The sequence below is a fragment of the Gopherus flavomarginatus genome, chromosome 4 (genome assembly GCF_025201925.1).
Source record: "Gopherus flavomarginatus isolate rGopFla2 chromosome 4, rGopFla2.mat.asm, whole genome shotgun sequence".
In the NCBI taxonomy this organism is placed as follows: Eukaryota; Metazoa; Chordata; order Testudines; family Testudinidae; genus Gopherus; species Gopherus flavomarginatus.
The window spans coordinates 168,159,459-168,187,149 of NC_066620.1; the positions used below are offsets into that span (position 1 = coordinate 168,159,459).

The following is a 27,691-nucleotide window of genomic DNA, read 5'->3' on the forward strand; positions in this document are numbered from 1 at the left end:
AACATGCATAGCTTCAATTTCTGATGTCATTTTCATTCTGTAACTTCTAAGCAAAGCTGTGAGTAGTAGAGGGAGACAAGGAAGTATTCATAATGAAGAAGGACCATAAAAAAGGCTGGATAACAGCATCAAAGTCCATCTCCACCCACTCTGTTGGTCCCTAAGGAGTAGAATAGCAGACATCTTTGAATCAGCCAAAAGGTTTTAGGCACGGGAAACAGTGAGCAGCTGCAAGGGGACTGCAAGGATTCACATATTATTAGGGTACTGTAACCTTAAATTTGTGTTCCCAATTAGTAATTTTAAAAAAAAGGAATAAAACCAAACTAAATTTGATCCTCCAGGACAGTCATAGATCATTTAATTTAATGGAGGGCTGTGACAGACATAATAAATGAAAAAAAAATAAAAACTTTACTTAATCTAAAATAGTTAGTTAAGCAAACTATAGACTGCATAGGCTGCATTTATACTGATACACCAAGTGAAATGATGCATGATGATCAGTCCCTAAATGAGGAGAATTGGTATAATCTATTCTTCAGCAGTGCCTTGATGGTGGATGGGAACACCTAATCTAAATTTAGCACCTAATCTAAATTATTATAATCAATTATAATAATACCCTTAATTAATTAACATTAAATCCACCTTTTTAGCATTATTACATATTTCTATGTTCTCATTGGCTATTTAACATTAAACATTAATTAGCATCCTTGTAAATACCATACCAATAACTATCAAAATATTAAAATTGTATCTAAAACACTTGTAAAAACCAGTTAGGACCAAAATATGTTTCCAACATGATCTGTGTTTATGCCCTAATTTATCTCCAACTTCCTTCTGAATTGTCTCCGTCAAGGTGTCTTTCCCTACTTTGAACTTTAGAGTGCAAATGTGGGGACCTGCATGAACACTTCTAAGCTTAATTACTAGCTTAGATCTAGTACACTGCCACCGGCAAGAAATTCAGTGTCTGGCACACTCCCTGTCCCCCCTCCAGACTTTCCCCTCCCTGGGTTGCCTTGAGAGGCTTCACTAATTCCCTGGTGAACACAGATTTAAACTCCTTGGATCTTAAAACAAGGAGGAATCAACCATCCCGCTTCCTTTCCCCCATCAATCCCTGGTGAGTTCAGACCCAATCCCCTTGGATCTTAAAACAAGGAAAATCAATCAGATTCTTAAAAAGAAAGCTTTTAATTAAAGAAAGAAAAGGTAAAAATTATCTCTGTAAAATCAGGATGGAAAATACTTTACAGGGTACTCAGATTCATATAGACCAGAGAGCCTTAGATTCAAAGTTACAGCAAACAGAGGTAAAAATCCTTCCAGCAAAAAGAAACATTCACAAGTTGAGAAAACAAACATAAGACTAATCCACCTTGCCTGGCTATTACTTACAATTTTGAAACATCAAAGACTGATTCAGAAAGATTTGGAAAGCCTGGAATGATGTCCCGTCCCTCTCAGTCCTGAGAGCGAACAACACCCAAAACAAAAAGCACAAACAAAGACTTCCCTCCACCAAGATTTGAAAGTATCTTGTTCCCCTATTGGTCCTCTGGTCAGGTGTCAGCCAGGTTTACTGAGCTTCTTAACCCTTTACAGGTAAAAGAGACATTAACCCTTAATTATCTGTTTATGACAGTCTCACTTTGCTTCACAGTACTACAATCGTACATAAATGTGCATTTTTAATACATCAGGTTCCTAAAATACTCAAACTTAATTCAATAAGATTTGTCAAGCCTATTTTTAGGAAATAGATTTTTGGACCTTCCTACATTTCAAGACATTTCTATATAAACATAAGTAAGCATCATCTCCATAGGCTTTAGTACATAAGAACGGCCATACCAGGTCAGATCAATGGTCTATGTAGCCAATATCCTGTCTTCTGACAGTCACCAATGCCAGGGGCTTCGGAGGGAATGAACAGAACAGATAATCATCAAGTGATCCATCTCCTGTCATCCATACACAGCATCTGGCAATAGGGTGACCAGATGTCCCAATTTTATAGGGACAGTCCTGATTTTTGGGTCTTTTTCTTATATAGGCTCCTATTACTGCCCACCCCGTGTCCCGATTTTTCACATTTGATGTTTGGTCACCCTATCTGGCAAACAGAGTCTGGGGAACTTCTGAGCATGGTTTCATATCTCTGCCCATCCTAGCTAATAGCCACTGATGGACCTATCCTCCATGAACTTATCTAGTTCTTTTTTTAACGTTGTTATAGCGTTGACTTTCACAATATTCTCTGGCAAGGAGTTCCACAGTTTGACTCTGCATTGTATGAAGAAATTCTTCCTTTTGTTTGTTTTAAACCTGCTGCCTATTAATTTCTTTTGGTGACCCCTAGTTCTTGTGTTATGAGAAGGAGTAAATAACACTTCCTTATTTATTGTCTCCACACCAGTCATGATTTTATAGACCTCTATTATATCTCCCTTAGTCCTCTCTTTTCCAAGCTGAAAAGTTCCAATATTATTAATCTATCCTAATAAGGAAGCTGTTTCATACCCCTAATCATTTTTGTTGCCCTTTTCTGTATCTTTTCAAATTCCAATATATCTCTTTTTTAGATGGGGTGACAAGATCTGCATGCAGTATTCAAGATATGGATGCACCATGGACTTATATAGAGGCAGTATGATATTTTTTGTCTTATTATCTATCACTTTCCTAATGATTTTCCAACAGTCTGTTAGCTTTTTTGACTGCCTCTTTTTAAAAGGATGCCTTTTTGCCTCAAACTGCTTCCTTTACTTTGTTGCTTAGCCATGGTGTCACTTCTCTGGTCCTCTAACCGTGTTTTTTTTTTAATTTAACGTATACGTTTAAGTTGAGCCTCTATTGTGGTGTCTTTAAAAAGTTTCCATTCAGCTTGCAGGGATTTCACTTTTGGCACTGTGCCTTTTAATTTCTGTTTAACTAACTCACTCATTTTTGTATAGTTCCCCTTTCTGAAATTAAATGCTACTGTGGTGGGCTGCTATGGTCCCCCTCTCCCACTCCGGATGTTCAATTTTATTATGTTATGGTCACTATTATCAAGTGGCTCATCTTGGACCAGATCCAATGCTCCACTTAGAACTAAACCAAGAATTGTGTTTTGGGTTCCAGGACTGGCTGCTCCAAGAAACAGTCATTTAAGGTGTCAAGAATGAATTGAATGGGACCTTTTTCATTTGACTTTTTCTCATCAGATCCTACCTGTATTTTATCATCTTCCGTCCTCTCCTCTTTAGTAGGATATAGAGACTCTCCATTAATAGATCCTCCCCTAACGGATGTCTCTGTCTGAACCACGTGCTCCTCCGCACCTGCCAGTTTTCCCCCAGCCCTTAGTTTAAAAACTGCTCTATGACCTTTTAAATTTTATGTGCCAGCAATCCAGTTCCATTTTGGTTTAAAAAGATCTCATCCTTCCTGTGCAGACTCTCCCTTTCCCAAAAGGTTCCCCAGTTCCTAATAAATCCAAACCCCTCCTTCCTACACCAACATCTCATCCACACATTGATACCCTGCAGTTCTGCCTGTCTATCTGGACCTGCAGGTGGAACTGGAAGCATTTCAGAGAATTCTACCATGGAGGTCCTAGACTTCAATCTCTTATCTAGCAGCCTAAATTTGGCCTCCAGGACTTCTCTCCTATCCTTCTCTATGTTATTGGCATCTACATGTACCACGACCACCAGTTTCTGCCCAGCACTACACATAAGCCTGTCTAGATGTCTTGAGAGATTCACAGCTATCACACCTGGCAGGCAAATCGCCATGCCAAGTCTGCCACTCCATGCAGATGGCAATTTCCTGCTGTATCCTGGATAAACTTTATTGGAATATTTAAAAAATGCAAATGTTTATGTGCTAATATGGGATTGAATGGAACTTCTTTAGGATGAAGATTGGAAACTCTAGGAAGCATTATAAACTTCAGAAACTGTTTAGGACAATGAATGGAAAGTGAGTTTCTAGGAAGTACTCAGGAAGAAGGAAATGCAAATTCTCACCTATGAAGCCAGCCTTTTAAAGCTATGCTGCTGGCAGAGAAAATGATTACTTGCTCTGGAAACTCCAGTTCAAAGACCTCTGAACTATATCGAGGATGGTCCACTAAATTTTCATGTAGGCTTATTCTGAGCTGAGGCTGTGACCACAGAAGAGACCCCTTTATGAGGTTTGAAGGATTAATCACCTACTTGAGCCCATGCTGTTGTTAGGGTGATCTCTGATAAGCGTATTATGAACATTTATGTAGATTCTTGTATTTTGTTAATGTTTTCTCTGTATTGCTTTTACCTTAAGAATAAAATAGACTTGCTTATAAGGAGCTGTGTGGTAACTTATGACTGTAGCAATTACGTGTTATACCATATCTGACGAGAGAAGTGAAGCAGGTCTGCTTAGGCAGACTGCCTTTTTTGCTGGGAATGACATAGGGAAGGAAGGGAACTGGTCAGCCTGTCGAGAGAGAGAGACACAGGTGTCCACCCAAGAAAGGCAACGTTTGGGGAGCCAGAAGCCTGACAGTGAGTGCCCTTGCTGGACAATAGACTGGGGACTTGCCTTGAACTATGGCACATACGAGTTAGATGCCAAAAGAGGCAGAATCTAGAGAGAGCACCCTGTTAAGAATCTCAGAACTCTCCTCCACTTTCCAGAATCTGGAAAAAGTACTGGGCATCTCACCAGGGCACTACCTATGGGCTTTATTGGTGTCACCCTCTCAGTCCCTGATCTTTCATACCTACCATTGAAATGGCTAATAGGTGTATGCCTCTGGCAAGGAGAGGTCTAGTAAATTTTGCAAGCCCTGTACAGGTATTTCTATTACTTTATATGTGCAGATGCAAAACATCCTCCAGAACTTTTTTCTGCAAATCCCTTTGTGCCAGAAGTATACCAAACATACCAAAATCAGATAAAACTAAACAGAATAGAAAGTATTATGTCCTGTAAAGTAGATCTTATAAATCATAAGGTATAATATATGCATCATTAGTATTTTCACTACAGCCTAGTCCAGCCAGGCACTTAAACTTGTGTTTAAGTGCCTTGCTGGATAGACCTTAGGGTGGTGGATGTTAGAGAAATCCCAGTTGATAATTAACTCTTTTCTCTCAATCATCAAAATCAAAGTTCTCCAAGGCTAGAGAAAACTGGGGAGACTGTTCCACAAAAGAAATGCACTTTAAAACGGCTTACTGTTTTTGTGTGGTTTTCCTTTCTTTTTGTTCTGGATTCAATCAGTAAATCTCTATGTCCGACAACTCACTTTTCGCTGACTGATTTCCTTATCAGATAAAAGATACACTGAATCAAATATAATAAATATTAGCAGCTTTCAAACTTGCCTTTCATCTAACTGGCATCATATTCATAAGGCTTTCTAAGATGCTCTAGGGGGTTTGTTCATTAAAGTCCATCTGGCTAGCAAACAGCACTCTACAACAGTTGTGACATCAAGCCTTCATTGTGGTCCATGCAGACTGTCTCCCCAGTGAAGGATACATATGACTTCAAAGACACTTTACAAGAATGTCAGTCTCCAAAATTTTACCTGTGGCTTTCTTTCTCCCTTTGGAAGAATTTCATGACAGGCATATTTAATGTATGGTATAACTTCTTGACTTTTTAAAAGCAATATTCTCCCAAAAGCAATTAAGATTTTTAATATCTTTTACCTAGCATTACTTTGAATCCTCGACTAAATCAAGGTGCTGTATTTTACTGGGTCACCACTCCCACTTGCCATCAATTCCAAATCTTTTCTATACATTTCACATTCTAGTGCTGGCATCAAATAACCATTCTCATTCTTAACTAGGAGACAAAGGCCCCATCGATGGCTTTCACTTATCCTTTGGCTGGCTAGGTTAATCATAAACTGCCCATATTTCATGTGGTCATATTTAGTATAGACCTATTATTGCATAGAGTATTTTATTGTGAAACTTACTGGCAAATTTATTCCCAGGAATCATGTTCTCTGAGCTGGTGGTAATGTTCTTAAATGTAGAAAGAATAGACCTTTCTACTTGCAACCCTCAATAGCTATTCAAAACTATTATTATCTCCAGATTCCATTTAATCTACCACTGATCTAACTATGAATTGACAGACACAGCTCCAGTAGTATTATTATTTGAAGGTAATATAGCTTCTTGGTCCCAACACCAAGGGAATCTATTGATGTTAACACTGTGGCATTCAATTCTTATTAGAATTATTTTTTTTGGTAAAAATTAAAATATTAACATGTTGATGCGTGTCCAATTCTGATTCATTATGCTGAGGAATGAAGTGATTTATCCCCTGCTTTCTCTTATTTTCTTCCTCTGATAGAGCGTCTTTGCTTCCTTAACAAGCCTTTCTAGCATTTTCTGAATCTAGAATCCAAATGTCTTTCAGGGTATTTGGATTTTCCCTATTTTTGTTGCTGCTTTCTTTTTATTTCAATTATATTTTAATTTAATTTTATTTTAAATATCTTGGATTTGTACCTCTTTAAATAATATATTGAATTTTGTTTGATTTCCAAACAATGGTAAAAACTTTGTCCTTATGGTTATGCGATATTGCTATGGGTAGTAATTGAATGAAGTTTGAAATTCCTCAAGTGAACCAAACACTATTTATTCAGAGATTCTAGCCAGAGTTTCATTTTTGCTCTTTCCTAAAGAACAGATTTTGTTTCCATTAGGAGGCTAATTGGTTTTAAGGACAATCTTGTGAGGGCCATTTGCCTCTATCCTATATGACTCAGAATAAATTTTTAGTTTTTTTCAGAGTGAAAGGATCAGCTAATATGTAGTTCTCATGACAATAAGTATATCCAGTAACCGAGCAATTAAACACAACCTGTATTTTTCCCTATTTGCATCCTTTTTGTGCAGCTGGAGTGAAATCCAGGATTTTCCATGGTCCTTACAGGTTTATGGTCTAGGATGAGGATAGATTACACAAATGTGACTCTTGTGCAGCAGGCTCTGTTTTGAACTTGAAAGGTCGTATATATTTTTTACTGACAAGCTAAGGGCCAGATTACACCACCCTTAGTCATGTTTAATCAGTAGAGCCACTACTCAGTGTGAGTCTGGCGAAGTCCATCCGTTAGTCTTTTTCTTCTGAAGTTACTGTCAAATATTGCTCCCTACAATGTGCTGTTAAATTGTAACCCTAAGGAACACTTTTCTTACACTGACTCATTTGGCTTTTCTGATTATTTTCTAATTCTATGTCAAATAAAAAGCTATTTGGTTTGTTTTTTCAGGTTTACTATTGTGTATTTTATAATAGATTTTATACATTCTAGTCTTATAATATCAAGCAAATGTTAGTTCTTGTCCTGGAACTGGAATGTTGGAATTGTTTACAACTTTTCTACCTCTGTGAATAAGTGCGTATTCTAAATTTCTCTACAGATACAAAAATGATGTTACATCGTGTTCCTTTTTATTGTACACTGTGTATCCTTGTATGCTTGAGAAAGCAACATGCAGTGAGGAATGACTCATTTATAATTATTTAACATATTAGAACATTGATGAATTAAAAAAATTGTATGAAATGGAGGATTCTGGAATTATTTGGAATAGTCTGCATGTTTTATTAATAATCACTATGGATATGTGGAAATGTCCTTATGCAGTATTAATTATTATTTTTAATATTTATTTTATCATTATAATATTATTGCTGACAGTGCCCCCAGTTTTGCAGTTGAATCTGCGTGAGCAGACCCCTGTGCCTCCACAGAGCTCCACTGGTCAGTGAGATAGTACATTGGCACATGGGACTACTTGCATAGAGTCAGTTGCAGAAGCTGGGTCAATGTACTCTGCACTGTGCAAGACAAAAAGATAAAATCAGTCTCTGGTGTTAAGAGTTTACAGTGTAAAACAGGGGTAGGTAACCTATGGCATGGGTACCGAAGGCAGCACACGAGCTGGTTTTCAATGGCACTCACACTGCCTGGGTCCTGGCCACCGGTCCGGGGGGCTCTGCATTTTAATTTAATTTTAAATGAAACTTCTTAAACATTTTAAAAGCCTTATTTACTTTACATACAACAATAGTTTAGCTATATATTATAGACTTATAAAAAGAGACCTTCTAAAAATGTTTAAATGTATTACTGGCACGTGAAACTTTAAATTAGAGTGAATAAATGAAGATTCGGCACACCACTTCTGAAAGGTTGCTGACCCCTGGTGTAAAAGATTGACAGGATGCACCAGACTTCAGAAAACACACAAACAGAAAACCCCACCAGAATTTAGCACTCATGTATTTTCACATGGGAGCTTTTGGATGCAGAGTTCTTTTTAAAATCTACCTTGAAAAAGATATGAGAGAATAACTTGGATGTTTGTATATATTTCAATGGATTATAAGCATTATGAATTCTCTGTTTTTGCACAAATGAGATAGTTTCTTCACAAATAGTTGCCATAGGCACTTACTACTTTTTTTTAATCAGAATCCTTCAATTTCAGTCTTTAGTGAAGTCTTTTTGTGTATCATCTCTTTAAGAGCTATGTGGCAAATTTAATCTGTGTTTTCTTGGACTCTGTGACCTTTCAGTTCTGATGGCACTGAACCAGAATTATGCATACCTTTTGTCTACTCCAGATTGGACTGTTGTGATGTACTCTCTATGGAGTTACACTTGAAGATTACTACTGTGAAACTGCATCTAGTGTAGAATGCAGTGGAACAGCTGCTTGAGGGAGTCCATTTGCAGAGAGCACACAAAACCTCTGCTTCACGGTTTGCACTGGTTTTGTCATGGTATAATTTCCCACTCTGAACCTTAGCATCCAAAAGATGGGGTACCAGCATGAATTCCTCTAAGCTCAATTACCAGCTTAGAACCTGTAGCGCTGCCACCAACCAGGAATTCCAGTGCCTGGTACACTCTGGTCCCCCAAAACCTTGCCTGGGGACCCCCAAGACCCAGTCCCTCTGAATCTCAACACAAGGAAAGTAAATCCTTTCCCTCACCGTTGCTTCTCCCAGGCTTCCCCTCCCTGGGTTACCCTGGAAGATCACTGTGTGATTCAAACTCCTTGAATCTTAAAACAGAGAGGAAAATTCACCTTCCCCCCTCCTTCTCTCTCCCCCTCCCAGTCTTTTCCTGAGAGAGAAAGTAATCCTAACACAGAGAGAAAATTAACCTTTTCTCCCCCTTCCCTCCTTTCTCCCCACCAGTTCCCTGGTGGATCCAGACCCCCAGTCCCCTGGGGGTCTCACCAGAATAAAAAAACAATCAGGTTCTTAAACAAGAAAAGCTTTTAATTAAAGAAAGAAAAAACAGTAAAAATTATCTTCGTAAATTTAAGATGGAATATGTTACAGGGTCTTTCAGCTATAGACACTGTGGATACCCTCCCAGCCTAAGTATACGAGTACAAATTAAAATCCTTTCAGCAAAATACAAATTTGAACTCCTTCCAGCCAAATACACTTTTGCAAATAAAGAAAACAAACATAAGCCTAACTCGCCTTGTCACCTAGTACTTACTATTTTGAATCTATAAGAACCTGTATCAGGGAGATTGGAGAGAAACCTGGTTGCACGTCTGGTCCCTCTGAGTCCCCAGAGTGAACAACAACCAAAAACTAACAGCACAAACAAAAACTTCCCTCCCTCAAGATTTGAAAGTATCCTGTCCCCTGATTGGTCCTCTGGTCAGGTGACAGCCAGGCTCACTGATCTTGTTAACCCTTTACAGGCAAAAGAGATATAAAGTACTTCTGTTCTATTAACTCCTACTATCTGTTTATGACAAGTTTCCAGCTCATTTCTGGGTGTAACTCCAGGTATTGCTTTTCACCTCTAAAGATTCAATATGGCTTAGGACTTTGCTGCATGAGAAATTAATCTATCTTCAGGTTATACTGTGATAGTTGAAACCCATGGAGTTGCTCAAGCTAGTAGCCCAATGATTTAAAGTGGAGGAGGTTGTTGGCAAAGTTTTTTCATTCATGAGCCCTTTACTCTGGATCTTACTTCCCCACATTTAAGATCCCAGATTTATCAACTTACTGAATATCCTGAAAGGCCTACCTTTCTATTAAGTAGGGCTGTCAAGCGATTAAAAAAATTAATTGTGATTAATTGCATGATTACTTGCACTGTTAAAGATTAACAGAATACCATTTATTTAAATATTTTGGATCTTTTCTACATTTTCAAATATATTTATTTCAATTACCACTCAGAATACAAAATGAACAGTGCTCACTTTATATTATATTTATTACAAATATTTGCACAGCAATAAACAAAAGAAATAGTATTTCTCAATTTACCTAATAATGTACTGCAATCTCTTTATTGTGAAAGTTGAACTTACAATGTAGAATTATGTACAAAAAATAACTGCATTCAAAAATAAAATAATGTAAACTTTAGAGTCTACAACTCCACTCCATCCTACTTCTTGTTCAGCCAGGCAGTGTGGCGAGGGACAGCTAAACTGTCGGAAATGGTAGACTGCTGGCCAGCTGTTGCACAGGGAACTTAGAGGAGCGGGAAGCTGAGAGCTGGGCTACTGCTCCACCCTGGTTCCAAGTCCCCACTAGCTAGCTCCTGCTCTTCCTGCAAGCAATGAACAAAGCAGGTGGCTGCCAAACAACATTATAAGGGAGCACTGCCCAACTTTAAATGAGCATGTTCCCTAATTGATCAGCAACATAACAACAAAACAACGTTAACCTTGACGACTTTAAATGAAGAGTTACTGTATCACCTGAAAGTGAGATCAGGCATTCACATGGCACTGTTGTAGCCGGCGTTGCAAGATATTTATGTGCCAGATGTGTTACCTGGGGTTCTTTCAACCCAAAGCTCTTGGTAACTTTTACTCCATGCAAGGTGGTATCAGGAAATAAATCAGGGGAGACACGGCTGTCCAACCGATAGATGGCTGGTACAAACAGGGCAACACAAGAGTGCTTTCACTTAAAGCTAAACTTCACTTAGTCTCAAGCACTTACACACATCCACAACAAGTTAGTAAAACACCCCCAACTCTCAATAAATTCCAAAGCTGAGTATGACTCTCGAGTGGCACAGCGGCAGCTCGTCTGCCAGTGGGGAACACAAGATGCATCCAGCGGGAGAGACCAATCCCAAAGAGTCCCACGCCCTCAAACTTTCCCCCCTTATTGTATACATTAGTAACACAATGACATGTCCCTTAAAGAAAACTTGTTAAGCAAGTAGTTTCAGTGGTCAAGCAAGAGGTTTCCTTCTGATTACTGATTAACCAGGTGTGGGTTTTCCCCAGAGTTTGAAGCCTTGAGTCCCTAATTCCTGAGGGCACATCCTGCTCTTCTAAAATGCATGTATCACCAACTTCTACACAATCGTTATTAGTAAGGATGCGGGGTCAAGCTGCCCTTTCTGTGGCACCGAAAACCCCCTCCCCTCCTGCCTTGGTCAAGCTGAGGCTGCTGCATGGCCTGCTGACTTGGCTGCTTTTAGCAATAAGCCATAGTGGTTTCAGGCGCTTTACTAGTTTGCCCAAATCTCCGCAAACAGATGCACTAAAGATTCATATGTCTCTTCATGCTTCAACTACCATTCTAGAGAACAGGTCTATGCTGATAACAGGTTCTGCTCGATAACCATCCAAAGCAGTGCAGACCAACGCATATTCATCATTTTCATCATCTGATGCCACCATCAGAAGGTTGATTTTCTGTTTTAGTGGTTCAATTCTATAGTTTCCTCATTGAACTGTTGCTCTTTTAAGACTTCAGAAAGCATGCTCCACACTTCGTCCCACTCAGATTTTGGAAGGCACTTCAGATTCTGAAACCTTGGGTCGAATGGTGTAGTTATCTTTAGAAATCTCACATTCGTACTTTCTTTTGTCAGATCTGAAGTGAAAGTGTTCTTAAAATGAAAAAAACGTGCTGGATGCAGTTATACAGCAAAAAAAAATCTACATTTGTAAGTTACACTTTCACAATAAAGAAATTGCCCTTCGGTATTTGTACGAGGTGAATTGAAAAATACTATTTCTTTGTTTATCATTTTTACAGTGCAAATAATTGTAATAAAAATAATAATATAAAGTGAGCACTGTACCCCTTGCATTGTGTTGTAATTGAAATCAGTATATTTGAAAATGTAGAAAAACATCCACAAATATTTAATAAATTTCAGTTGGTATTTTATTATTTAACATTGTGATGTAAAGTGAGATTAATTGTGATTAATTTTTAACTTGCGATTAATTTTTTTAAATTAATCACGAGTTAACTGTGATTAATTGACAGGCTTAGTTTTAAGGCCTTCTTCCTGACAGATTAGTGTCAAGTGCTTTGTTGTTGTTGGGTTTTTGTTTTTTTGTTTCCCTTTAAGAGGACAGAGTTGGATTCTTCTATAGATTTTGAGCCAATTTGTAAACAATTATTGGTTTTAATTACTGTACATGCACTAAGAATATATATTGATTCAAGCACTTTACAGCTCTTCATACCTATTCATCACCCCTCTCCCCCACAATACTGTACCCTTGTTCCAAAGTGTCATTTGAGTTGATTATGGCATTGACATACCTCCTTCAAATATGTGTGAGATTTTACCTGTCTGGGAATACTGTTTAATTTTGAATCCCATAGACCAGGTCTTTTCTCATCTTGGAATCTCCTCATGCATGAAGAGTGTAGCGCAAATAGCATTAGCTGTTTTGGTGTTATCTTATCCTTTGGAGTGAAGCAGATCCTGGAGTTGCTCAAACCCTGGTCCTCTGCCCTGACCACTTGTATAAGGCCTAGCAGGTAAGACTGGTAGTCAGACTTCTAATTCAGTTGTATCTCTCTGGTCAAAGAGTTTCATCTCCTTTCCTGCTTTCCTCTTTGCTCTCATTGCTTGGACTCACAGTCAGGCGCTCTCTCTCTCTTGTTCACTCTCTCTTTATCTCATGATTCCAGCTTGTGGCAGGGTGTGGGTAGCAGCTGCACATCACTCTTGGGTTGGTCGATCCAGCCATTGACAGATTTTCCTGGGACTGTGGCTGGTTATCATGGCCTAGTAACTCCTTCTAGCTCCCACTGGCTGTCCAGATTTGATTATTTGGGTTAGTCCATCATTTGGGGTCCGGTTGGTCCTTTTTTTTCTCTTGATAGGTTCCCTATTCAGGGATTCCAGGAATCAGTTTACTTTCATTTACCCAGTTGCTGCTATTGGAGCTGTTTAGTGTTTGCTTTCAACCCACAGAATTATTGGGAGCTACATTTACAATTTAAACGGTAAGACTTTGGGGCAGGAAATCCACCCTTATCTACTATGCACACTGATGGTGCTATATATAAAATAGTAATAATAACATCATTAATAAAATAGAATCTTCAGTGATATGGCAAAGTCATTACACAAAAGTACTTATAAACAGTATCATGCATTCACTCTCTTCTCATTCAAATACTTTCACCCAAACACTTCCACCCACCTAGAAGTTATGTATGTAGAGCACCAAACATATGTCTCCTAACACTAGATACACATTGCTATTTGTATTACTAGGTACATGCAAGAGCTAGGGGATATAATTCACAGATGAAATGAAAATTTCTCCCAGTTGGAAATAGACCATTCTTGAAAATAATCTCATTGAGCAAATTGTGTTTTTTTAATGAAGAAATGCGACCATTTGCAATGCCATATAATAAACTGAAAAGCTAGATCCCCAAGAAGAAGCTAGGTAAGTGCTGGCATAATTCCTCTAAATGGGAAGCAAATGGTGACAGATTAAGGAGGTGTTTGTAGATTCCATTTTATGGTAGGTTGGACAGGCTGACAAGAAGAACATTATTTTTTGATGAGTTTTGACGTGACTCTACATATAGCAAGGGGATGTTTTTACTATGAGATGCCTAATTTTAATAGAAAAACTATATTCATGACAGAAGTTTTGTAACAGATGTCAAGGACAGTGAAGTGAACTATAATTAACATAATTTTATTGGCATTGTAAAAGTAAATCAGATAGTTTATAAAGAATAAGAGCCACTCTCTCTTTCTGGTGTGTTTTTTCCCCACCCTGTAATAGATCAGGCAGATAAAGGATGAAGGTAATTTCCTCCTCTGTGAAATTCATAGGGGACACTGGAGCACTATAGAATATTATATCTTCAGGCTTTCTCATATATACATTATAATATGTAATATATGTATAACCTTACATATATAGATATATATAGTTCTCTTACACTTTCCTTCTGTACAATATAATACACATTCATCTTATCTCTCTTAATTGGAAGAGAGCACACACACCACAGTCACACCTGGGGTCAAGTCAAAACCAAAGAAGAGTTGCTGGGTTAGAGAAATCCCTTACATTTTAGAAGACATATTTTTTCCCAAAGATAAATTATTTATATATAATATATATATATAAATAATTTCTCTTTGGTCAAAAATATGTCTTCTAAAATGTAAGGGACTTATCTAACCCAGCAACTCTTCTTTGGTTTTGACCTGACCCCTGGTGTGACTGTGATGTGAGTGCTCTCTTCCAATTAAGAGAGAAGATGAATGTGTACAGAAGGAAAGTGTAAGAGAACTATATGTGTTGCTGATGAAAGGCAAGAATGAAGTGTGCTTGAGGATTGACAGGTACTGTAGGAGGTAATTAAATGGCTATCTGTCTTCTTGCTTTAATTCAGTTAACTTGGAGGAAAAGTGGGTGGAAAACGTGTGAAGTTTTTCTTAAGAGCTGCTTTCTTTCCTTTTTTTCCCTTTCTTGTAGGATCAGTGTTGGTGAAAACATGCCACTGGATTTCTTGTTTTTCTTCTTGTTGGATCAGTGTTGATGCTCATTGACTTGCCTTCTTAACTCTTCTGAAATCCCATAGTGTCTCTGGCCTTTAGGAAAAACAAAACATCTAATGGTTGTATTGATAAAAAATAAAATAAATACTGTTTTAAAAACTAAAGTTATTGAGTGTATTTTCATAATGTATGTTGCACTGAGGGTGGGTTTTCTGTTGTTGATGGGGTTAGATAGGGAATGTGCATTACGGAGGGAGGTTTGTTTTTTTTTTAAAGTAAGTGAGCATATGTTTGTGCTGCTCACTTCCCTCATATTTACATTATATCCTAGTTTCCTCATGAATGTTTGTATTTACTCTGAGAATTGGCACATCTTCCCCTTTCTTATTCTAATTCCAGAACTCTTTGGACATTTTAGTAGCCCTCCAGTGTCAAGCAGTTGCTCATAAAAGGTCTGATCCAAAGCCAGTTGAAATCAGTGGGGGTCTCTCCATTGACAGCAGCCGTTTTTTGATCGTGTCTAAGGGCCTATGCGTCATCTAAATCCTAATTAAGCCATAAGTGGTACATAGGCTTTATGCTGGCCATCTGTTCATGGCTAAATTTCACTATAAGGGAAGGAGCCAGGCCCAAGGTTTAGTATCAGGGACTTGCCTGCCATGAAGAATTCAGGACCCAAACCTAATCACTGAAACAGCAGCATGATCAGCCCTGTAATGATGGGGCAGAGTGTAAGTGCATCCCTCTGAGCTCTGTGGCTTGTCCAAGGAAAAGCATTATAAGCAACAGTGGGACCTCATGCCTGTCAGTGGGTGGGTCATGAAGCGGGCCCTTTGAAGGTGTGATGGAAGGAAAAAGAACTGTGGAATTTCACAAGATATTCTGATAAATCCCTAAGATAAGGATGTGAGTATGGAGAGAAAATTTCTTTTTTAAGTAATTGTTCAAATTTCCACAATACTGAAATACAGTGAACAGAAAAAGTCCTTTCTATACCAAATGGTGTGTATGGTTTTCTGTGCAAAAGCCATATACTGTAAACCAAAATATGTCAGGATTCACTGAATACCAGCCCAATGGAAAAAGGAAAGCCATATCTATAACTGTTATCTTATATTTTAAATTTTTTACTTTTTACAGACCTGGGGTTGAAATCCAGGTTCCACTGAAGTGAATGTGAGTTTTGCCATTAGCTTCAGTGGAACCAGGATTTCACCCTGATGTTGACCAGTGCAATAAAGCAAAGATACATTATAAGCGATCAAGGAAATAGCTAATTTTTGCTAATTCGGTGTATTATGAAGTTCCTAATTATGACAAGAATTTTTCAGCCATGTCCGTGGGCAGGAAGTGTATCAGAAAATCAAGGTCAAATTTTTCTTTCACCTTTATCTCTGTAAATCTGGACTGATGACTCCTGGGAAGTTAATATGAGGGTGCCAGGAGTCCAGGAGAGCTGGCTGTATTTTAAAGAAGCCTTATTGAGAGTGCAGGAACAAACCATCCCAAAGTGCAGAAAGAATAACAAATATGGCAGGCGACCAACTTGGCTTAACAGTGAAATCTTCAATGAGCTTACACTCAAAACGGAAGCTTACAAGAAGTGGAAATTTGGACAGATGACTAGGGAGGAGTATAAAAATATTGCTTGATCATGCAGGGATGTAATCAGGAAGACCAACGCACAACTAGAGTTGCAAGGGATGTGAAGGGTAACAAGAAGGGTTTCTACAGGTATGTTAGCAACAGGAAGAAGGTCAGGGAAAGTGTGGGACCCTTACTGAATGGTGAAGGCAATATCGTGACAGATGATGTGGAAAAAGCTGAAGTACTCAATGCTTTTTTTGCCTTGGTCTTCACAGACAGGGCCATCTCCCAGACTGCTGCACTGGGCAATACAGTATAGGGAGGAGGTGAGCAGCCCTCAGTGGTGAAAGAACAGCTTAAGGACTATTTAGAAAAGCTGGACATACACAAGTCCATGGATCCAGATCTAACACATCCAAGGGTGCTGAGGGAGTTGGCTGATGTGATTGCAGAGCGATTGGCCATTATCTTTGAAAATTTGTGGCAATTGGGAAAGGTCCCAGACAATTGGAAAAAGACAAATATAGTGCCCATATTTAAAAAAAGGGAAGACAGAGAACCCAGGGAACTACAGACTGGTCAGCACCACTTCAGTCCCCAGCAAAATCATGGAGCAGGTCCTCAAGGAATTCATTCTGAAGCTCTTGGAGGAGAGGAAGGTGATCAGGAATAGTCAACATGTATTCACCATGTGCAAGTCATGTCTGACCAACCTGATTGCCTTCTATGATGAGATAAGTGGCTCTGTGGATATAGGGAAAGCAGTGGATGTGATATATCTTGACTTTAGCAAAGCTTCTGGTACAGTCTCCCACGGTATTCTTGCCAGCAAATTAAAAAGTATGGATTGGATGAATGGGCTATAAGGTGGATAGAAAACTGGCTAGATTGTCGGGCTCAATGGGTAGTGAACAATGGCTTGACGTCCATTTGGCAGACGATATCAAGCGGAGTGCCCCAGGTGTCAATCCTGGGGCTGGTTTTGTTCAAAATCTTTATTAATTATCTGGAGGAATTAATTGCACCCTCAGCAAGTTTGCAGATGACACTAAACTAGGGGGAGAGGTAGATACATTGGAGGGAAGAGATAGGGTCCAGAGTGACCTAGACAAATTGGAGGATTCGGACAAAAGAAATCTGATGAGGTTCAACAAGGACAAGTGCAAAGTCCTGCACTTAGGAAGGAAGAATCCCAGGCACCGCTTCAGGCTGTGGACCGACTAGTTAAGCAGCAGCTCTGCAGAAGGAGCTGGGGATTACAATGGATGAGAAGCTGGATATGAGTCAGCAGTGCCTTTGTTGCCAAGAAGGCCAGTGGCATATTGAGCTGTATTAGTAGGACCATTGCCAGCAGATCGAGGGAAGTGATTATTCCCCTCTATTCGGCATTGATGAGGCCACACCTGGAGTATTGTGTCCAGTTTTGGTCCCCCCACTACAGAATGAATGCAGACAAAGAAAGTCCAGCGGAGGGCAACAAAAATGATTAGGGGGCTGGAGCACATGACTTATGAGGAAAGGCTGAGGGAACTGGGGTTATTTAGTCTGCAGAAGAGAAGAGTGAGGGGGGATTTGATAGCAGCCTTCAACTACCCAAAGTGGGGTTCCAAAGAGGATGGAGTTAGGCTGTTCTCAGTGGTGGCAGATGACAGAACAAGAAGAAAGGGTCTCAAGTTGCAGTGGGGGAGGTCTAGGTTGGATATTAAGAAACACTATTTCACTAGGAGGGTGGTGAAGCACTGGAATGGGTCACCTAGGAAGGTGGTGGAATCTCCATTCTTAGATTTTTTTAAGTCCTGGCTTGACAAAGGGCTGGCTGGGATGATTTAGTTGGTATTGGTCCTGCTTTGAGCAGGGGATTGGACTAGAAGACCTCCTGAGGTCTCTTCCAACCCTAATGTTCTATGATCCTATGATTTAAATTGCTAGAGTCACTTATGATTTTCACTGGTGTACTGTCAGAGAGATCAGATTTTTGGGAATTTTTTTGATGAAAATTGGTATTATTGATCCTATTGTTGGTAGCAACAATTATGATGTAAAATGATATCATTTTTGCAGTAGTGGTAGGCAACACAGTTCAATAAATGGTGTATCTACTCTTGCACTGGTTTAACAGTCAGTATCTGTACTTTAATAATGTTTAATGTTGGTCCAATGAAATAAATCTAACCGGTTAACCTATATTTCAGCCAGATTGCAATTGGTTTAACTATACAACCACTGAGTAAAATGTCCACTGCCAGCAGTAGGGGACAAAATAAACTTGTTCAGTTAAACTGATTATTTTCAAAAACATTTTGCAATTCATAGAGGGTGAGAAATGTTTCTCAGTATCTGAATGTTCATACTTATGTGGTGAAGAAATGGGTGCAGCAATTTTTTTTAAAAAAACATATTCTAAAAGAGAGACTACTTGCTATGATTATAGTGAGGAGATTTCAGAGGAAACAGGGTTAATGGGACTTATCAATGTTCATCTCCTCTGAAAATCATGTAGCTCAGGGATCGGCATCTTTGGCATGCAGCCCACCATGGTAAGGACCCTGGCTGGCTGGGCTGGTTTGTTTACCTGCTGCGTCCGCAGGTTTGGCTGATCGCAGCTCCTACTGACTGCGATTCGCCACTCCAGACCAATGGGGGCTGCGGGAAGCAGAGCGAGCGGAGGGATGTGGGAGCCACGATTGGATGAACCTGCGGACGTGGCAGGTAAACAAACTGGCCTGGCCCACCAGGGTCCTTACCCTGGTGGGCTGCATGCCAAAGGTTGCCAATCCCTGATGTAGCTTGCTTGAGTGCCTAAATTTAACACTTGGATTGAAAAATATTGCCCCATGTGACTTGCCAAAGGCTACATTTTACTGTTTATGAAATAATTATTTTCCTTTAATTACCACACAGGGATATTATGAGAATAACTTAATGTTAAAGCCTCAGTTCAGGAAATCATCGCTATTCAAGACAGCCCTTAGCTTGTGCTTAAGTCCCATTAAAGTCAAAATTAAAGTTAAGTACATGCTTAAGTGCCTTCCTAAATTGGGATCTATAAAAGTACTATGAAGACTAAAAGTGCCACTATAAACTATAGATTCATTGATTTTTAGAGATGGATTAGACATGTCAGTCCATCTCCCCTGCTGGTTCAAAATTACCCATGTTGTACATTTACATTTGCTTTGCCCAGTCTCATTTGTATATCCATAGTGACAGGCCTTTCCCCACTTTCCTTAGAAATATTTCACAGTCTAATCGTTCTCCCTGCCAGGAAGCATCTCCAGGTTTGCGGTCTAAATAGTCCCTTTCTTAATTTGATCCCATTACTTCTGTTTATGATTCTGTGCACCACTCTAAATAATATCTCTCTCTTCTTGCTGTTTGGTAATCTTAATCAACTTCCAAACAAGCTATATGTTTTCTCAACCTCCTCAGGAGTTTGTCCATTGTTCTGATAATGAAAATCCACAAATTGACTATTCTCTGTATGGCTGCATTAGAACTATGTATGAGAATACCTATTTACCAACCCACTGTAGAATGCAGTGGCTATTTTTGCTGCCATACATTGCTTTGTAAACTCATGCCTAGTTAACTGTCCACTATCACTCATATTGTTTCAGCCATGCTGCTTTCCTGAATTCTCCCTCCCATTGAATATTGTGTATCACATTTGTTTCCCCAAGTATATTAGGCTGCATTTTTCCAAATTGGAACTCATTTTTGGAAATCATTTTATTTCTTTTAGTATTGATGAATCATTTACTTGTCCTGAATAATATTTGTGTCGCTCTTTCAAATTTAGTATCATCTGAAAAATTAAATTACTCACCGTTTGCTCCCTATTTGAGATCCATTCTATGTCTGTGTATGCCTTTCACTGTGACATTTAAGTGCTGATCTATAATGAAGAGTTTAGGTAAGGCTGAATCTAGAGTAGTCAATGTTAAAAGATCAGCATTTATCCACAGATACTGAAGATGGTGGTAGCTTTGTAAGCACCAGGACAGAGGTGTGTCTGAGTAATTGCATATACATTGCTAATTATTGTTCCCCTTCCACTCATCTCTGGTTATCTGCCTCTGCTTTGTGATTGCAAGCACCTAAGGAATGCCCCTTCTGGAATGTTTGTTTGGAAAGCAGCTATAATAACCTGGGCACTACACTTAATAACTAGAAATAGTGATATTGCTAGAAATATTGAATTTGTAATCATGCCTTCTGATATCACTAAGCTCTTTCACTAGACTCATCTCCTCAAAGTGATGTGTTGCTGTTTAGTCTTTGCTGACAGTGTTACTATCAGTTGTCAATGTATGTGACATTGTTCATAACTAAGTGAATTCAAATACATTTTTAGGGTGATTTTGTGAGACTGTTAAGTGCTTTTAAGTATCCTTATTCCCACGTGTACTGAACTATGTCACCTAACAGCCCTGATCTTAGTTCAGAGAAGGTATTGTGTAGTGTAACAGTTGATTTTGTCACTTGATTTAATTTTACGCATCAAGTAAATAAAGGGGGCAAATTAGTTAATACCTACTTAAAAGTAGTTTAAGAAGCTTTTTTAGTGAAAAGAATTGTTGGTCCTGAACTGCTAACTACTAACTACAGTACAATAAGTAGCTCATTAATCCCAATTTTTTGAGATCTAAATTAAAACATCAACAGGATATTTTATTATTGCATGATCAGCAGATTAAAACTGTTCGTTTTAACAGTAGCCACTTTAAAAAAATACACACAGATGTGTGCGTGTGCGCACACACACAAGAAAGTGATCTCATTTGGAAAAGTGACCTGAACTTCATTTATGACCACTATGAAAATCACACTTGCGTGGAAAATGTCAGTAGAGTAATGACAAGATGATTCTTTCATTCTTGAATGCTTTCACTGTAAGCTAAACAATTACAAGCCGAATCTTACTGACTGTGGCAGTTCTCATTTACAGAGGTCCATCAAGCATAGCCAAAGTGTTTCTCTTCTCAGATTTGGTTAACTAAATGGAATCTTTGGTAAAGGTTTAAAGAGGAGGTTTTCAAAAATGTTCAGCATTGGTCTATTTCTTCCCCGTATTGAAATCAGCAGGGTTCTATCATTAACACCAGTAGGAGCAGAATTAAACAATGCTGAGTGCTTTAAACCTCCCTCCCTAAAAAACACTCTTTGTATCAAATCCTAGTTTCACTGGAATTAATGATGCAGGATTATAAAGTAGGATGTAATTGGACAAAAAAACAAGCAGTTGTAAATTGACCTAAGTAACACTAGACAACTCAAAATTTAAAACTGGTTGTTTTTTTGTCCACTTACATCACATTTTTATAAATAGAAGAAAAAGTCATATTAAGTCTAGCAGAATTTCTGAGGATGACAAATATCATCTCACTGATTGCTTTCTTTTTGTTAAAATTTTCAGAAATTGAAAAATTTCAGGGTTCTGATGGGAAAAAGGAAGATGAAGAAAAGAAATACCTTGATGTCATCAGCAACAAAAACATAAAGCTGTCAGAAAGAGTACTGATCCCTGTCAAACAGTATCCCAAGGTACTGTAACTATAATTTAATATACTGTTAGTGTTTCACAGCAGAGAAGTGGAACAATCATATGCTTAATTATTTTGTTTTTTGACTTTAGAAACACTATGCAGGGCTTCAGGATATTTAAAAGTCAGGATGACAGTTTCATTCTTGGATTTTGCTGTAATTAGAGAGTCTGGTCCAAACTGTAACTTGTGGCCTTATTCAAAAGCCATTGAAGTCAATGAACATAAGAACATAAGAACGGCCGTACCGGGTCAGACCAAAGGTCCATCTAGCCCAGTATCTGTCTACCGACAGTGGCCAATGACCGGTGCCTCAGAGGGAGTGAAGCTAACAGGCAATGATCAAATGATCTCTCTCCAGCCATCCATCTTCATCCTTTGATGAACAGAGGCTAGGGACACCATTCTTTACCCTTCCTGGCTAATAGCCATTTATGGACTTAGCCACCATAAATTTATCCAGCTCCCTTTTAAACATTGTTATAGTCCCAGCCTTCATAACCTCCTCAGGTAAGGAGTTCCACAAGTTGACTGTGTGCTGTGTGAAGAAGAACTTCCTTTTATTTGTTTTAAACCTGCTACTTATTAATTTCATTTGGTGACCCCTAGTTCTTGTATTATGGGAATAAGTAAATAACTTTTTCTTATCCACTTTCTCTACATCACTCATGATTTTATATACCTCTATCATATCCCCCCTTAGTCTCCTCTTTTCCAAGCTGAAGAGGCCTAGCCTCTTTAATCTTTTTTCATATGGGACCCTCTCCAAACCCCTAATAATTTTAGTTGCGTTTTTCTGAACCTTTTCTAGTGCTAGAATATCTTTTTTAAGGTGAGGAGACCACATCTGTACACAGTATTCGAGATGTGGGCATACCATGGGTTTATATAAGGGCAATAATATATTCTCAGTCTTATTCTCTATCCCCTTTTTAATGATTCCTAACATCTTGTTTGCCTTTTTGACCACCTCTGCACACTGCGTGGACATCTTCAGAGAACTATCCACGATGATGCCAAGATCTTTTTCCTGACTCGTTATAGCTAAATTAGCCCCCATCATATTGTATGTATAGTTGGGGTTATTTTTTCCAATGTGCATTACTTTACATTTATCCACATTAAATTTCATTTGCCATTTTGTTGCCCAATCACTTAGTTTTGTGAGATCTTTTTGAAGTTCTTCACAATCTGCTTTGATCTTAACTATCTTGAGTAGTTTAGTATCATTGGCAAACTTTGCCACCTCACTGTTTACTTCTTTCTCCAGATCATTTATGAATAAATTGAATAGGATTGGTCCTAGGACTGACCCTTGGGGAACACCACTAGTTAACCCTCTCCATTCTGAGAATTTACCATTAATTCCTACCCTTTGTTCCCTGTATTTTAACCGTTTATCAATCCTTGAAAGGACCTTCCCTTTTATCCCATGACAGCTTAATTTACGTAAGAGCCTTTGGTGAGGGACCTTGTCAAAGGCTTTCTGGAAATCTAAGTACACTATGTCCACTGGATCCCCCTTGTCCACATGTTTGTTGACCCCTTCAAAGAACTCTAATAGATTAGTAAGACACGATTTCCCTTTACAGAAACCATGTTGACTGTTGCTCAACAGTTTATGTTTTTCTATGTGTCTGACAATTTTATTCTTAACTATTGTTTCAACTAATTTGCCCGGTACCGATGTTAGACGTTGTCATGGCATAAATCCCCACTCTGAACCTTAGCGTCCAAAAGATGGGGTACCAACATGAATTTCTCTAAGCTTAATTACCAGCTTAGAACCTGTAGCGCTGCCACCAACCAGGAATTATAGTGCCTGGTTCACTGTGGTCCCCCCAAAACCTTGCCCGGGGACCCCCAAGACCTAGACCCTCTGGATCTTAACACAAGGAAAGTAAACCCTTTCCCCCACCGTTGCCTCTCCCAGGCTACCCCTCCCTGGGTTACCCTGGAAGATCACTGTGCTTCAAACTCCTTGAATCTTAAAACAGAGAGGAAAATCCACCTTCCCCCCTCCTTCTCTCTCCCCCTCTCAGATTCTCCCTGAGAGAAAAAGTAATCCTAACACAGGTTAATTTTCTCTCTTTCTCTCCCCCTTCCCTCCTTTCTCCCCACCAATTCCCTGGTGGATCCAGACCCAGTCCCCTGGGATCTCACACCAGAATAAAAAAAAAATCAGGTTCTTAGACAAGAAAAGCTTTTAATTAAAGAAAGAAAAAAAACAGTAAAAATTATTTTTGTAAATTTAAGATGAAATATGTTACAGGGTCTTTCAGCTATAGACACTGCGAATACCCTTCCAGCCTAAGTATACAAGTACAAAGTAAAAATCCTTTCAGCAAAATACAAATTTGAACTCCTTCCAGCCAAATACACATTTGCAAATAAAGAAAACAAACATAAGCCTAACTTGCCTTATCTACCTAGTACTCACTATTCTGGACATATAAGAGACTGTTGTCATAAACAGATAGCTAAGGGTTAATGTCTCTTTCACCTGAAGCACCTGACCAGAGGACCAATCAGGAAACCGGATTTTTTCAACTTTGGGTGGAGGGAAGTTTGTGTCTAAGTCTTTGTGTCTGTCTGCCTGCTTTCTCTGAGCTTTGGAGAAGTAGTTCTACTTTCTAGTCTTCTGTTTCTAAGTGTAAGGACAAAGAGATCAGATAGTAAGTTCTATGGTTTCTTTTCTTTGGTATTTGCATGAAAATAAGTGCTGGAGTGCTTTGATTTGTATTCTTTTTGAATAAGGCTGTTTATTCAATATTCTTTTAAGCAATTGACCCTGTGTTGTATCATCTTAATACAGAGAGAACATTTGTACTTATTTTTCTTTCTTTTTATATAAAGCTTTCTTTTAAGACCTGTTGGAGTTTTTCTTTACTTCAGGGAAATTGAGTCTGTACTCACCAGGGAATTGGTGGGAGGAAGAAATCAAGGGGAGATTTGTGTGTTGGATTGCTAGCCTGACTTTGCATTCCCTCTGGGGGAATAGGAAAGTACTTTTTGCTTCCAGGACTGGAAACAGAGAGGGGGAGTCACTCTGTGTAGTTTTACAGAGCTTATGTCTGTGTATCTCTCCAGGAGCATCTGGAGGGGGGAAGGGAAAAAGGATTATTTCCCTTTGTTGTGAGACTCAAGGGATTTGGGTCTTGGGGTCCCCAGGGAAGGTTTTTCAGAGGGACCAGAGTGCCCCAAAACACTCTAATTTTTTGGGTGGTGGCAGCAAGTACCAGGTCCAAGCTGGTAACTAAGCTTGGAGGTTTTCATGCTAACCCCCATATTTTGGACGCTAAGGTCCAAATCTGGGACTAAGGTTATGTCATGGTGTGCAGCTGGTGGGATATAGACAGAATCCAGAAGCCAGTGGAAATATTTTATTTTTCTCTTCTCTGCTAAGGGCTTTTTTAGCAGAGAGAAACGGTTGGTTTTAAAAGGGAACCAGAGAGAATTTTTTTTTCTGCTCTCTCTCGCAGTTTGTGGCTTGCATGTTAAGGGTCTTTTGTCATGCAATAGCCCTCCCATTAGGAGGCAAGTACCAGCACTTATAGGCATGCAAATAAAGTGGTTTTTCTGGTTTCCCTTCATTGAACATTAGCTAGAGAGAGAAAAGGAAAATTAGCTAAAGGCACTGTTGCTAGGCAGACTTCAGGAGGCAACAGAGAACCTGCAGTTCAGAAGATAAACACCGGAGGGCACCCCAACACAAGAAAACAGGAACCATGACTTCTAAGGCAAAAATTGACGCCGAAGAACAAATCAAAAAAGCTGAACACCGGCGAGAGATGGAAAAACACAAACAGGAACTGGAAATAAAACAAAAAGAGATGGAGATGAAAGAAAGAGAAGAACAAATCAAACAGGCAGCACACAAAAGAAAACTAGAAGAAGAAGAGTTCGCCCACCGAAGGAAACAAGAAGAAGAAGAGTTGGCCCACCGCCGAGAAATGGAAAAACAACAAAAAGAAAATGAAGAGAAGGAAAAACAGAGAAAACATGAATTGGACTTGGCGAAAGCTGGGCTGCATGTGCCAGCCAACCCTAACAACCCGGCGCCAAATATTGCTCCACAGCACAGGAAATTTCCCACCTACAAGGCAGGTGATGACACCGAGGCCTTCTTGAAAGATTTTGAAAGAGCCTGTCTTGGGTACAACATCCCCGAAGACCAGTACATGGTAGAATTGAGGTCACAGCTCAGTGGACCTTTAGCAGAGGTGGCAGCTGAAATGCCTAAGCTGCAAATAAATGACTATAAACTTTTTCAAACCAAGGCCAGATACAGAATGGGGATAACCCCAGATCATGCCCGTCGGCGCTTCAGAACCCAAAAGTGGAAACCCGAGGTGTCATTTCCCAAACACGCCTACTACATTGCAAAAAACTATGAGGCCTGAATAACAGGAAACAACATTCAAACCTTGGAAGAACTGAACCTCCTCATACAAATGGAGCAGTTCTTGGATGGTGTTCCTGAAGACATCACACGGTACATACAAAATGGAAATCCCAAAGATATCGCTGAGGCGGGGGAGATTGGAGCCAAATGGATGGAACTGGCAGAAAGCAAGAAAGCTACTGTCAAGGGGAACGATTACCCCAGGGGGCACACAGACCATAAACCCTACAACCGAGGACAGCCAAAGACCCCACATACCACCCAAGTAAAGCCACAGATACCCTACCCTTCAACCTCACCAGTCTCCAGTAACTCACCTCGGCCCAGTGACCCATCAGATGGAAGATGCTTTAAGTGTAATGAACTGGGACATATCAAGGCCAAGTGTCCCAAGAACACCATGCGAGTGCAATTCATTACACCACCATCACACCAAAGATCCCCAGGCCCGGATGCCTCTCAAATACCCTTGGAGCGAAGGGAAAATTTAAGAGTGGGCGGAAAGAAGGTTACTGCGTGGAGAGACACGGGGGCACAAGTGTCAGCTATCCACCAATCCTTCGTTGACCCCAAATTCATCAACCCAAAGGCCAAAGTTACAATTTACCCCTTCATGTCACAAGCTGTAGACTTGCCTACAGCTCAACTGCCTGTCCAGTACAAAGGCTGGTCAGGAATGTGGACTTTTGCAGTCTATAACAATTATCCTATCCCCATGCTACTGGGGGAAGACTTGGCCAACCAGGTGAGGCGGGCCAAGAGAGTGGGAATGGTTACACGTAGCCAAACCAGGCAAGCTTCCAGACCCATTCCTGTTCCTGAACCGTCCACAGAGGCCCCGTCTGTGTTACCAGAGACCCAGACAGAGGTAGTGGACCCGGATTCCATGCCTACCACTGAAACAGCCACAGCATCTCCAGTCCCAGGCCCGGAACTGGAACAGCAACCAGCACCAGCAAGTGCAACTACATCTTCAAACTCAATGCCAGAGGGCGCCAGCGAGCCAAAACTGGCAGAAGCAACAGACAGCCATACCCAAAAGGCTCAGCCAGAGCCTGAAATACCCTCAGGTGCACCAGCGAAGAGCGGTTCACCAGCAACGGAAACAACCCCATCACCTACATCGCTTCCAGAGGGACCAAGCCCAAGTCCACAGTCTGAGAAAAAACTGGTGACCCCAGCCTCAAGGGAACAGTTCCAAACTGAGCAGGAAGCAGATGACAGCCTTCAGAAAGCTTGGGCGGCGGCACGGAGCACCCCACCGCCTCTCAGCTCTTCTAATCGATCCCGGTTTGTTATAGACCAAGGACTTTTATACAAGAAAATTCTTTCTGGTGGACACCG

The 27,691-nt window shown here is 39.7% G+C and overlaps 2 protein-coding genes across 4 annotated transcripts in view; one reads left to right on the forward strand and one right to left on the reverse strand.

Annotated features, from left to right (window-relative positions):
- Nucleotides 1-27,691, forward strand: part of KHDRBS2 (KH RNA binding domain containing, signal transduction associated 2) — a 694,643-nt gene that overhangs the window by 115,518 nt on the left and 551,434 nt on the right. For all 3 annotated transcript variants that reach the window (XR_007774032.1, XR_007774033.1, XM_050950940.1), the window contains exon 2: nucleotides 21,816-21,943. Coding sequence is in view for 1 of the 3 variants with exons in the window: in XM_050950940.1 (XP_050806897.1) it covers nucleotides 21,816-21,943 (128 nt within the window). In the remaining 2 variants the exon portion in view is untranslated. The remainder of the gene's footprint in view (nucleotides 1-21,815; nucleotides 21,944-27,691) is intronic.
- The window catches only part of LOC127049743 (uncharacterized), a 412,642-nt gene that overhangs the window by 96,461 nt on the left and 288,490 nt on the right, over nucleotides 1-27,691 (reverse strand). The gene's annotated exons all lie outside the window — the stretch shown is intronic.